At 33.5% G+C, this 13276-nt stretch overlaps 2 protein-coding genes across 2 annotated transcripts; one reads left to right on the forward strand and one right to left on the reverse strand.

The window, feature by feature from the left end:
* The first annotated feature begins 1049 nt into the window (after window positions 1-1049).
* LOC141398101 (uncharacterized) lies at window positions 1050-6827 on the forward strand. Its single transcript, XM_073975329.1, has 7 exons — window positions 1050-2132; window positions 2204-2459; window positions 2521-2799; window positions 4877-4991; window positions 5104-6046; window positions 6120-6468; window positions 6532-6827. The coding sequence occupies exons 1-7, from the start codon at window positions 1190-1192 to the stop codon at window positions 6797-6799; spliced, it is 3153 nt and encodes a 1050-aa protein (XP_073831430.1). The 5' UTR covers window positions 1050-1189; the 3' UTR covers window positions 6800-6827.
* A 778-nt stretch (window positions 6828-7605) lies between these two features.
* LOC141398836 (uncharacterized) lies at window positions 7606-9064 on the reverse strand. Its single transcript, XM_073976546.1, has 4 exons — window positions 8894-9064; window positions 7957-8828; window positions 7817-7885; window positions 7606-7752 (listed from the first exon to the last, which is right to left on the reverse strand). Exons 1-2 carry the CDS (start codon window positions 8996-8998, stop codon window positions 8499-8501), a joined length of 435 nt encoding a protein of 144 aa, XP_073832647.1. The 5' UTR covers window positions 8999-9064; the 3' UTR covers window positions 7606-7752; window positions 7817-7885; window positions 7957-8498.
* Between the last annotated feature and the right edge of the window lie 4212 nt (window positions 9065-13276).

The following is a 13276-nucleotide window of genomic DNA, read 5'->3' on the forward strand; positions in this document are numbered from 1 at the left end:
ATATTAGATATCAATGAACATGCTTGCTGCTAGTTTTTACTAGGCCAAAATTGTATGGCAGAAAACAGGAGAAGAGGGTGTTATTCGGCGCTATTTTTGTTTAAAGAGAAGTGCAAGTCTTGATAGATTTCGGAGTACGGGAACGCATTTTTAGCACTAAACGGAAAACAGGTTCTGAGCACAACTTTTATCTATCAAAATTTATTATTATGATGTCTCAACGATAAAATCATTATTTATTTTTTTTATTTTTTGGTACTATACACAATTGATATGATATATAGATAATTTTACGAAAATTTTCCAAATAAAGTTGTAAAGTTCTATATTGTCGAATATTTTTGATGTTTAATTCAATTTACAACAACTTGTTTTGAAAATTCATGTTCAATCAGCTGCGCATATGCATCTACCTTGATCATTGTAATCTTTTTGAAATCAACTAAAAATAAGTGTAAACACCGGGGTGTATTTCAGGATTTCGTGAAATCCAGTGGATTTTGGAGCGCAAGTGTAAACTTGGCATTAGTCCCAATCATGATGAAATAATAAGGTGGCGTAAAACGTCCAGCTGATTGGTTTCAGTCTGTCAAATTTTTTATTATTGTGAATAATTGTATGAAAACGTAAACAAACATTTTGACATATTGAAGAATTTTCCGCCAAAAATGAGTTGTTGTTGTGCTACTTACGTGACCTGTTAAATAGATTTTGGTCCCAATTTACATTAGGCGAGTTTACTTGCGGCAATTGTCAGTTTGTTGGTGAGAGAGGGGGCTGAGAGGCAAAGGGTTACCATATGCCTCACCTCTCTCCATCAAACTGACAATTGCCGCAAGTAAGCTCGCCTAATGTAAATTGGGACTTATGACTGCATTATCAAAATATCCAAAACTCGTCATTTTTTTGGTAAAAATCGTCAAATCGTCATTTATCATTTTTTGACCAAAAAATCGTCAAAATGACGATAAATCGTCAAATCTGGCAGCCGTGATGATATTGTGAATAGTTTGCCCATTGACAAAATCAGCTGTTTTAAGATCTTCATTGTGAATTATTTACTATGTTTGGGAAAGGAAGGTGCTACAAGATATGATTGTGTTTCAGAATCTATAAAAAAACAAGCTAGTTTGTGATTATTTCGCCAGAATTTAATTATCAAAAAGAGAATACCACTCAGACAGTGGCCATGTCCTTGAATATGGAGCGAATCTGTCTTACCTGCCTACAGGAATCATCTTCAACAATGCACAAGATACTGGATACAAGAGATGACCAAACAATAACGTCCATTCCGCATATGTTGCAAGAAATTGTTCCAATATTAGTTACCACCAGTGATTTGGAAACATCTTCGCCCAAGGAAATGTGTATAGAATGTGTGGAAAAGTTAACAGTAGCCTACAATTTTCAAAAAATGTGTTTGGCCAGCTATGAAAAATTACAAAGTCTCCGAGAGGAAAATGAAGAAAAAGAAGATGTAGAGATGGATGTTTACAACGATGAAGAAACTTTGGATCATGATAGAGACACCATCACCATGGATATACTTGAGGTTGGACCTGTTAGATTAGAACCTGAAGTATGTTTTTTTGAAGAAACTACGTCCCACGATACGGAACTACAGTGTGAAGAAGATACATCTAATGACATTATGCTAAAACACAGAAATCACAATTCATATGATGGAGGAGAGGAAGCACATAACGATGACGAAGAACATGCAGCCCATTACAATGATGATGCCAATAATGAAGAATCCTCTTTAAAGGAACTTACATGTGTCCATTGCCACAAAGTATTCAAAGATAACAGAATTTTACAACAACATTTACATAATGTACATAATATTAATATATATACCTGTCAGATATGTCAATATCGTTTTCACAGTGAGAGATCGCTAAAGCTGCACATTACAAATGTCCACGAACAAAAAAATTTACTTTTATGTACAATTTGTGTTTGTAAAAATAAATCATTGGCGGAATTAGTAGCACACATGAAGACGAAACACCCTGATGTACAGCCATTTAAATGTGAAATGTGCGATAAAGTTTTTCCAACGGAAATTTATCGCGAAAATCATATGAGTGTTCACACGGGCTTGCGTTGTAAAATTTGTTATAAAAGTATGTATATTACTATATGTTTTTAAAATTTTTAAATAAATGGTCTTTATATCTATTTAATTATCTTACAGCATTTAAAAGTAATGAAATTTTAGTTGAACATTTAAAAATTCACGAGGAGAAGGTGTTCCCTTGTCCGGAATGTCCACAGCGTTTTCCACATAAATCGAAATTAAAAAACCACATGCTTAGTCATACCAAGGAAAGGCAATTTATTTGCAACACTTGTGGATCATCGTTTATACGCCGATCATCATTAACAAAACACGAAAGAAAACATTCTGGGAATTTGGAAAAGCCTTTTAAGTGTACGAAATGCTACTTGAGGTAAATGCGTAGTAAAAATTAGTTACAAATAAAAGGAATCTATTTTTTGTCCTTTATTAAGTTTTACAGACAATTATCAATTAAAACGGCACGAACTTTTACATACTGGCAAGAAGGAACATAAATGTTCCTATTGTCATAAAGCCTATGCTTCCAAAGGAGACCTGATTAAACATTTGAGACTGCATATAGGTGAAAAAACGTATGTCTGTGATGAATGTCCAGAGGCATTTAAATATAAGCATGAATTACGCGATCATAAGAATCAGCATTATAAAGAGAAGAAAACAGCAGTGTCTACAAATGCGGAGAAGACCAAAATAAATGAGGATGATGAATAGCATATTTATGCATAATTAGTAGACATTAATGCAATTTTCCTTTTTTATATGCATTTATTGTAAATATGCCAACATAATGTGTGTTCGTTTACTCAAAACTTGTACAAATTGTTACTAGATGTTGTTCGTTTACTCTACAGTACAATGCAAAAGACCTTAAGGCCTGGGTGCATAAGCTGCTTTGGTTGCCTTGCTTTCCTGCTTCATATTTGACATAATAAAAATAAAACATTAAAGGAGGTCGAGCAAATTGGGTTGCCCTTTTTTATTCTTTTATCAGAAGTAAGCAAGGTAAGCAGGCAAGGCAGCTTATGTACTCAGCCCTTTAGTCGATTACAAGAAGTTACTGGACTTGTACAAATTTATACAAATTGTTGAGTAAACGAACACACCTATAATAATTTTGACATATTGGCCGACTTCCATATTGTCAGTTGCTTTGTATTCGTGGATGAAACTGGGGGTTCTTAAATCGATTTCCTCACTACTGCAATTTCATAAAATTACTCTAGTGTGGAACTCGCTTTAAGAACCAAAGCAACAGACAATACGGAAGTTAGCCACTTTAAACATAAACAAAGTTACCTGCATAATTGTACCACGAATAATGATATAAATTGTATAAGCTCAATTCTAGTCTAGTAAAATCTCTCCGATTTTTTTTTATTTTAATGTTTTGCATAGTAGTTTTGTATTGTTGCGCTGATTACGGCAATACATTATTCCGGGGGACTCAAATGTATGCGTACCACTCTCTTATTTTTCCTCCATACACCCCACACCACTGTCCCAGCAAAATTTATTTGAAGTTGTTCCTTGTGAAGTAGTGATTGAATAGCTTTTTTTGAAGCAGTCCACGCAGAGTCATGAAATATGCAGTCCGTTCTTCACATTTTGACAATTGTCGATTTGAATCCATTTCATAAATTTTTCACATTTTAGAAATTTCAAAATTTTGCAAAAAAAAAAAAACTTAAAAAGACAAAGAACATAATTTGTTTCTTGTTAATTATAATAACAGCAATATGTTTGCATCCATAAAAAGTAATTTGTATACAAAAAATAATAAAAGTGATTTCGAACTACATCTTTGTTTGTAGCCAAAGAATTAGTTGAATCATATGTTGTGATTTATTCACTACAAAGAACTAATGCAAAATGTGTGCTTAAGAAGTAAATTAGACAGTATCCTTACTGCACCATGCCCTTGTAAACTTCTTTCACGTAAAAAGATGTAGTCCGAAACCACTTGCACTCATGATTTAACTACTTCTTTGGCTACAAACATTTTGCTGGGGTAACTAATTACAGGAGCCTTAAGTGCTTATGGAACGGGTCATACTAGACTTAGCATCTTCAATTAATCCCCCCTTCTCTTTTCTTCTTCTATGTTATATCTACCTATCCCTTTTTATATCTCTCAGGATGAGCACAATAATCCCATCGTTGATCGGGACAAAAAGTGGAGAGTGACTGAGTTTGCAAAGTGATGTTATTTTGTAAAATTAGTTCAATTCTTAATAAATTTCCAACCACAAGTAAAAGATTTTAGTATAAAATCCCAACAAAAGTGTTTATTTTGCATGTTTTGTACAAAGTTTGTGGGAAATACTAAGATTTTTTGTAAACTCCCTTCAGTTTTGCAAGGGAGATTTTTTTGGAGGAAAACACATGTTTGAGAGCGTTCATGATACCTACTTTTTCTCCATCGGAATTTTTTTCCGTGCGGACTTTTTGTTTGTGATAGCAAAGAAGGGATTTCATTCATGATTCGGCTGAACATTTTCTTTTAAGTTGTTGTAAATTTGTTCCAAGTAGCCGGTTTTCGAGCGGACATTTAAGATTTTCTCCTATGGACAGTTGCGAATCTCAAGATTTAATTTTATATTGTATTTTTTCCAAGTAGGCAGCTTTTAAGCACGGAAATATTAGAAACTTCATATCTCGGGAAGTATGTAGTTCCCGCCCAAAGAATATTGTATTTTTGTAATCGGGACGAAGATCTACCAGTCCTAAAATTTTCAGATTTTTCCGTTAGCTGTGAGAGTATTCAATTTATGCCTTTTTTTCGCTTAGTGTAAATTGTCTGCCCATTGACAAAAATCAGCTGTTTGCGTATGCCATTGTGAATTATCTACATTTATTTTTTTGGTTGAAAACCCAAAGGAACCCAAGACTAGAGGGACAAGAGGTATGGTTGTGTTCCAGAATCTACAGAATTCAGCCTAGTTTTGGATATTTTCGAGTCCCTGGTTGAACAATTTGAAAAGCTTTCTTGTTGCCGATAACAGAAAATCACTTAGCTTCTAGCAATGTCTTTGTATTTGGATCGAATATGTCTTACCTGTCTACAGGAATCATCTACAACAATGCACAAGATACTGGATACAAGAGATGACCAAACAATAACGTCCATTCCGCATATGTTGCAAAGAATTGTTCCGATTTTAGTTGCTGATAATTTGGAAACATCTGTACCCAAGGAAATGTGTATAGAGTGTGTGGATAAGTTAACAATAGCTTATAATTTTCAAAAAACATGTTTGGAAAGCTATGAAAAATTACAAAGTCTAAGGGAGGAACATCCACCAGTAAATATGACGGAGAATAATGTAAATACGGACTATACAGAGTCAATTGAAGTAGATCAAATAAAATTAGAACCTGAAATAGATATTTTCCAAGAAGCAACTAGTGATGATAATGACGTCTCCGTGGAGGAGCCACAGCAAACCGAAGAAACCTTAACTACTGGTGAAACAAAATCTAATGACAGTAATTCAAGTGAAAGAGCAGAAGAAGTTTGCGATAATTCAGAGCAAGTGTCGGCCCAGCAAAAAATTAAGAAAAATACCACTGAGGAGAACGTAAAAATCTCATGCATAGAGCGAAGAACATGTCCTCATTGCCGCCGAGTGTTTGATACAATTTCCTCTTTGAATATGCATCAATCCGTGCATAATGAAGATAATAAATATGTATGCAATATATGTGAATATCGATATGCAACAAATGCAGCATTACAGGGCCATATTGTTAAACATGAATTTGAAAAAATACTTTCATGCAATCTTTGCGATTGCAAGATCTATACATATAATTCATTAGCTAAGCACATGAGAACAATGCATCCTGAGGTTCCACCGCCAAAATGTGAAATGTGCAATTTATATTTTCCAACGGACCGCCATCTCGAGAGTCATATGCGCATACATAATGGATATCGTTGTAACATGTGTGATGTAGGTAAGTAACAAGGTGATTTTAATTAATTTCCTAATTACTTAATTAAAACTTACCAATTTTATTTTGTTATTAGTTTACAAAAGTCGAAACTCCCTGGCAACACACAAAAACAGCGTCCACAACAATGCTTCTTTCGTGTGTCCACAGTGTGGCAAAGCTTTTGCAGGCGCTACAAACCTGGCTCAACATCTAAAAAATCACGGCGAAAAGACGCTTCAATGTACCGAATGCCCGGCGCGTTTTGCCCATAAATCTAAACTTCAAAATCACATTCTCACTCATACCAGGGAAAAACCTTTTATATGTGACATTTGTGGGACATCGTTTAAGCGGCTTGATTATTTATCGCGCCATCAAAGGAAACGTTGTAAAGATGGCACCACCATCGATCGCCCTTTTAATTGCGAAACTTGTAATATGAGGTAATTTTGTTGAAAAGGAAATACCCCAAAAATATTAAATTTATAATCTGTTTTTTTTTTTAGATTTATTAATGCGTATAGCTTAAAATGCCACCAACTAACACACACGGGTGAGCGGAAACATGCATGCACCTATTGTGATAGAGCCTTTAAGGCAAAAGGAGATTTGATTAAACATTTGAGGACACATGTGGGTGAAAACACCTATTTCTGTGATGAATGTCCAGAGTCATTTAAATATAAAAATGATTTGCGGGACCACAAAAGTCAGCATTATAAGGAGCAACAGGGCATGGCAGTAAAGTCAGAGGAGCCGAAAATGGATTCATAAATAAAGAAATTCTTTATCAATTAAATAATTTTTTATTTATTTTTAAAAGTGCGTCTTTAACTATTCTTGAAAGAAAGTGTGCTTTTAAAGACACTTTCGAAAGAAAGGGTGCTTCTGTAGATTCTTTCTGAAATAAAGGGAACTTCTATAGATCCTTTCTGAAAGAAAGGATGCTTCTATAGATACTTTCTGAAAGAAAGGATGCTTCTATAGACACTTTCTGAAAGAAAGGATGCTTCTATAGATACTTTCTGAAAGAAAGGATGCTTCTATAGACACTTTCTGAAAGAAAGGATGCTTGTACACACCCTTCTGAAACAAATGGTGCCAATATAGACACTTCTGCAAGACCTGTAGACCTTTCGGTGCTTCTAACGACCCTTTCTGAAAGAAATTATGGTTCTTATGACACTCTCTGAAAGAATTGATGCTTCTATAGACACTTCCTGAAAGAAATTGTGCTTCTATAGACCCTCTATGAAAGAAAGGCAGCTTTTATGGACCCTTTCTGAAAGTTGGTTCAAGTCTTCCGCTTAGCTTCCTTGATTTCACTCTCGTACTTCTTGAAATTAACTTTGTGGGCGTTATATAATCTCCTCTTAGCCGCTTTTCGATGATTAGCTAACTGTATATTACACCAAAGCCGTATTCAAAACTACATATTTATTTAGTTTGTTATATTAGGGTAATTTTTTTATTATAATTATTTATAATCACATTTAAAATTGTTATGTCCTATTAAAATTTAAAATTGTTTGAGCTAAATATTTGTGGCTATTGTGAATGAAATTTTATTTTCATTCATCTCATCATTTCTCATAGGATTGCTTAGAATTCTATAATTTCTTATTAGCTGTCTTTATAATAATCACTGTGCCGCTACCACGTTTGGAACGTTGAAATGAATCCACTAAAGATGAGTCCTGATTAAGAGGTGCAACGGATTTGAATTGCTGGAAAATAAAGAAATCGCACAACTTCAAAAAAAGAAATAATAACAAAACAAAAAACCCATACCTTTGAATTCCATCGATCATCAGATGACTCTAGCCCAGTGGAATCGCTATATGTTGAGCGGGCATAGCACTGCATGTAAAAAATAATGAAAAACGGTTTAAAATTTCAAAGGAAACAAAAAGTTCCATTAATAATTATACCTGGGCCACCAAAAGGAATATAAATAGAGCAAAAAGTTTCATTTTTAGTTCAACGTAGTCTAATATTGTATTGTTTGTCGTTGCGATTTGAAGGTGTCATTCGCTTTTATAGTGATTTTGTATTTCTTATCTCACAATTGGTTATTTTTTATATTATTTCCCAGTTTCTTATAATTTAGTACCAGACGCTGAATTAGATTAGAGGAAACTGCTAAAATTGCAAATTATATTGAAAGGTCAAATGTCAATATTAAATCCCCTTAGGGGAATTTTCTTAGAGAAGCTAAAAGCAAATAGAGCTGCATTGAAATGTGGTGACCGCTAAATTGTATTATTCAGTTGACGTATTTATTTGCGCCCCAATTAATAGTTTATTTGCGCTTGGTGCCCTCCTCTGGTATCCCCTAAATCGTTAAAAAATCGAATTTGCATATGTTTTTATTTTTATTTAGAAAGTAAAACGAATGTTAAAATTTTTTAAAACTATTTTGCTTTGGCCAAAATCGCGTTAAATCATCATATTTGTTATGTGTAACTTGTTCTTAATAATTTTCCGAAGAATCTTTCCACTGGTTATTACGGTTATGGGAAGAATGATGGTTGTTATTGTTACGTCTATTGTTATTCTCCACACTGCTAATGAACTGCATAACTTGACCAGTGGCACGACCAACACAATGTCTATCGTAATCATCTCCGCTAGGTGTTTCACATTTTTCCAATTTCTCTTTAGCCACCTGGATAATTTTATCTTTGTATTCAGAATTATTCTTAATAGTCTCAGAGCCAGCTATACGTTGAGAAATTTTCTTTTTAAATGAACGAACAACCGAGGACTCATCATGATGGCGCGACGAACTTTGTAGGAAATGCTATAACAGAAATAAATATTTTTTTTTCATAAAACACATAAAAATAATTTCAAAAGGATTCTTACTTGTTTCCACATATCATCCGAAACTTCCATTTCAGAGGAGTCATCCCTGTAGGCATAGCACTGGGCCACCACCAAGCAGAATAGTGCAACAACAAAGAATTTCATTTTTTCTCAGTATTTTGTAGTTATTTCAGATGAAATCAGGTGTGAACTGAATACTTTTCGTCTAAAGTTTTCAGTTTTTATAGTAATTATCTGTAATATTCTAAATCAATATATTCTGTCAGTATTCTAACCATAGCAAAATAATGCAAAGTTTTCCACTTATTATCATCATCATTGCAAATATATTGAGATGTTGTTAGACTGATAGGGAAAATGCTGAATGTTAACTTCTCAGGTGAATGTCTGGAAGGGAAAAGTTCAATAAACTTTGCCGTTTTTCATTGAAGAAAAGAAACAAATACCAAGAATATTGAATGATCGATAAGCATCTATTTGAAGAATTCAAAAAATTGTTTAGTTGGATGAAAATAAAAAATATTTAATGAATTTCATGTGATCCTTATTTTAAAGGATAGAAAACCTCCGAGGACTTCTGTAGATGAGAAGACCTCCTTGGAGGACTTCTATACAATAGAAGAACTTCCTGTAAAAGTGAGCTCTTTTAGAAAAGAGAATACTTCCCTCGAAGACTTCTATAGAATATACAGAATAGAAGGACTTCTATGTAATAGAAGACATCTCCTGACGGACTTCGATAAAATAGAAGACCTCCCTAGAGGACTTCTACTGAGTAGAAAACCACTCTGGATGACTTCTATAAAATAGGAGAGCTGCCTGGAGGCCATCTATAGAATAGAAGATCTTTCTGGAGGACTTCTGTAAAATAAATGAGAGAAGAGAATACTTCCCTGGAAGATTTCTATACAATATAATAAGTCTCCATGGAGGACTTATACAAAATCGAAGTACATCTATAGAAGAGAAGACCCATGGTATAATAAAGTAGATTTAGGCCAGGAATGAAAATCGCTGAAAAATGCAACCCTGTAGCCATGGCTTAAAACGTCAAATGACATGGAGCAATAATAAGGGTAGATGTATATGCATAGTTAGTCGGTTTTACAAAAACATATGAAATTTAGAACTTCACTGTTTATTTTAAAAGTATCAAATATAGTAAAAAATAAAAATCATTATGCTCCAGAATATTATTGCTAGATAAGTGTTCCAAAAATAGCAAAAGTTGCACCCAAAACTGAAGACAGCGAAAACCAATTGATTGCTGGCATCCGATATGCAGATACGGCGACATTTCAGCTAGAAATTTTACAATATTAGTAATTTTTCCATTCCCGTACTCTTAGAATAAATTTCAATAAATGTCAATAATTGACAAATTGTTCATTCGCAAGTATTACTGCATATTAAAAAATCAACAATTTTATTTGGTGTAAAAGCAGTTTTTTGTTGGAACAATTCACCGACCCATCTACCTTTATAATTGCATAATGTCAACAACAGTAAAAAATGTCAACCCTGTTTTTGACAGAATAGGCCATAACAAGAAAAAAATTGTAATCAGCTGTTAGCTGTGGCCTACCTTATATATTACCCAGCTAAAAGTTTGCATCCGCGGATGCAGTTGAATCACTACAAGTGCACAGTATATTTGCCGTTGGAGTACATCTTTTCCTATGAATTCACTTATAAATTTTACAAGGGAACGCGCAGCTAGGATGCACTCCATTTTCGATACAAATCACAGCTTTTGATGTAGTGTTTTGGATTGAGTTTAAAGGTACTCTTCGGATTGCATTTTTAATCAGTCTAAAGCAGAGTGAGGCAGAGAACATTTTTGGGTCTCTCTTGTGCTCTCAATGAGCGTAAATTTGTTGTTGTTCACAACGTGTTAGCATCTACACAGGCTGTGAGCGATAACAAATTTACGCTCACTTAGAGCACATGGGCTCTCTTGTGAGTCACAATGCCTCCTCCTGGTCTAAAGATGCAATTAAAATGCAAGCCATTGCGAAATATCCCAAAATGAATAAAATGCATTTATTATTTGTGTAAAACAAGAACACAAAGAACTTTATTATATAAACACAAATTAAAAAAAGTTTAATTTAAATTCAATCATATTTGAGCTTACTTCCTCCGTTCTCGATTTAATCCAAGTGCATCTGATTTTCTTTCATCATCCTAAAGTTTTTTTATGTTGCCTTCCCATCACTAGTTCAGCTCTCGACATGGACTCCAACTCCACTCCATTAAAAATGTCCGTCTCGTGAATTACCGCAAAAATGTTCACAACTTAAACTTTTATTTCTTTATTTGATAACAAATTCTTCGAAATGTATACACTCTTGATTTCATGTCAACTTTTGCATTGGTTCAAAGGAAGTCGTGAAAGATCCGATCTTTTCATTAGGATTTGAACCAATGCAAAGGAAGTCGTGAAAGATCCGATCTTTTCATCAGCATTTGTACCCATTCCATCGATCCAACAGAGATGATGTTTGTGTTTTTATTTGCACACCTGTTTAACCTTTAACTGTGGAGGTGGGGGTAAATTTTACCCCTTCGATCATATTTTGTTAATTACTTTCAAATGATTTGAGCGATCGGTCTAATTTTCTCTGTATCTTCATATTTCCTTAACATAAGTAGGCAGTAATGTTTTGGTTGTCATATGACTAGCAAGTGAGGAGATATGCTTACGGTGGTGTAAAAACTACCCCACGTCCAAGTTTTTGTCACTGTGGCACAGATAATATTTTACCACCACCTCCAAACTAACGTAAGTATCCTATGTAAAAAAAATGACCCCACGTCCAATACGACGTATGAATTTCATGGAAAAGTTTTGACCACACGTCAAACTCGGCATATGAATTATATATTCTGCATTTTCAATTAATCCATTTTCACAGCAAATCAGTGTTCCTATAATAAGGCAATTGCTAGAAGAGGACGATAAGTTCAGCAACGTTGACGGTGATGTTCGATCCCGAATTCAACATAACCAAAGGCTACTTACGTAAAATTATTACTGGGATCTTGGGCAAGGACTCAATAGCCCCATCCAAAATATATCCCAGAGACTCGAAAATATGTTATATATGCTTAGTAGGCATAACAAAAAAAAAAAAAAAAAATACACATACGTGTTTCCAATCCAATAAAGGAATATGTGAATGTGGAATATTCTTACTTTTTTTGTAAATTTTGTTTTTAAAATGTAATAGGGTCTACTCATAAAATTTGAAACTTCATAATTTGCTACCACAAAATGCTTATTTTCATCGTAAACGTGTAATAAAAATTACCTACGAGAGTTTTGAATGCTTTACATTTACATTTTGATTCAAATTTGTTCTATTTTAGAGGATTTTCAAAATGTATTTATGTTTTTCCTAAACAATTTTTGGAACGACCCTATTATTGCATATTTATCTTTGACAATTAATTTTCAATACCAACAATTTTGTTTTTGTAAATTTGTTAGTTGTTGTATTTCATGCATTTACCTTCGACTTATGTCAGACAATGAAAATTTTCATGAAAATGTTTTGAGTTTATGGTTAATACTAGGTTTACATTTACGAAATCCACTCGATTTCAGCTGTCAAATCCATAGGTTAAACGTCAAATGAAATCCAGATGAAATTTCATTTGACGTTTGAGCTATGGAATTGACAGTTGAAATCGAGTGGATTTCGTAAATGTAAACCAAGCATAAGAAGGGAGAAAGGGAGCTCCTTCACCTCATCTCTCTCCTAAAAGCTAAAAAATTTTCATGTGTTAGTGCTGTTTTACATTTAAACGATTTGTCTTACGATTTTTTGTCTCCTCTTTGCTCATCTTCGTAAATTTCACACACAGGGTTGCATTTTTTTGTAACATTGTGTACATTTTGTTAAAAATTCTTTATGTCAAAAGAAGGTATTTTATAAAAAATATTTCATAAAAATGGTAAAAAAAACTCATAAAAAATAATAATTTTATGCGTTAAATAATTGTTAATGCACAAATTCATTGCAAAACTTAGTGCTGTTTTACATTTAAGCGACTTGTCTTACGATTTTTTGTCTCCTCTTTGCTCATCTTCGTAAATTTCACACACATGGTTGCATTTTTTTGTAACATGGTACCAAGTGTACATTTTGTTAAAAATACTTAATGTAAAAAGAAGGTATTTTATAAAAATATGTTATACAAATTTTAAAATGCTTATAACAAATAATCATTTTATGCTTTAAATGATTTTTTATGCACAAAATTCATTGCAAAACTAAATTTTGTTTCAATTTCTCTTACTATGTTTTACAACTCTGCCTAACAAGAATAACCACCACAAAGAGGAGACAAAAAATCGTAAGACAAGTCGCTTAAATGTAAAACAGCACTTAAATTCTGTTTCAATTTCTCTTACTA

Source organism: Musca autumnalis, unplaced genomic scaffold (assembly GCF_047663935.1).
Source record: "Musca autumnalis isolate F117 unplaced genomic scaffold, ASM4766393v1 scaffold_3, whole genome shotgun sequence".
NCBI classification, from domain to species: Eukaryota; Metazoa; Arthropoda; class Insecta; order Diptera; family Muscidae; genus Musca; species Musca autumnalis.

Coding starts and splice junctions, on each gene's coding strand:
- LOC141398101 (XM_073975329.1), top strand. CDS start 1,190: ATGTCCTTGAATATGGAGCGAATCTGTCTTACCTGCCTACAGGAATCA. Junction 2,133..2,203: donor TTGTAAAATTTGTTATAAAA/GTATGTATATTA, acceptor ATTATCTTACAG/CATTTAAAAGTAATGAAATT. Junction 2,460..2,520: donor TGTACGAAATGCTACTTGAG/GTAAATGCGTAG, acceptor TCCTTTATTAAG/TTTTACAGACAATTATCAAT.
- LOC141398836 (XM_073976546.1), bottom strand. CDS start 8,998: ATGAAATTCTTTGTTGTTGCACTATTCTGCTTGGTGGTGGCCCAGTGC. Junction 8,829..8,893: donor CGGATGATATGTGGAAACAA/GTAAGAATCCTT, acceptor TTTCTGTTATAG/CATTTCCTACAAAGTTCGTC.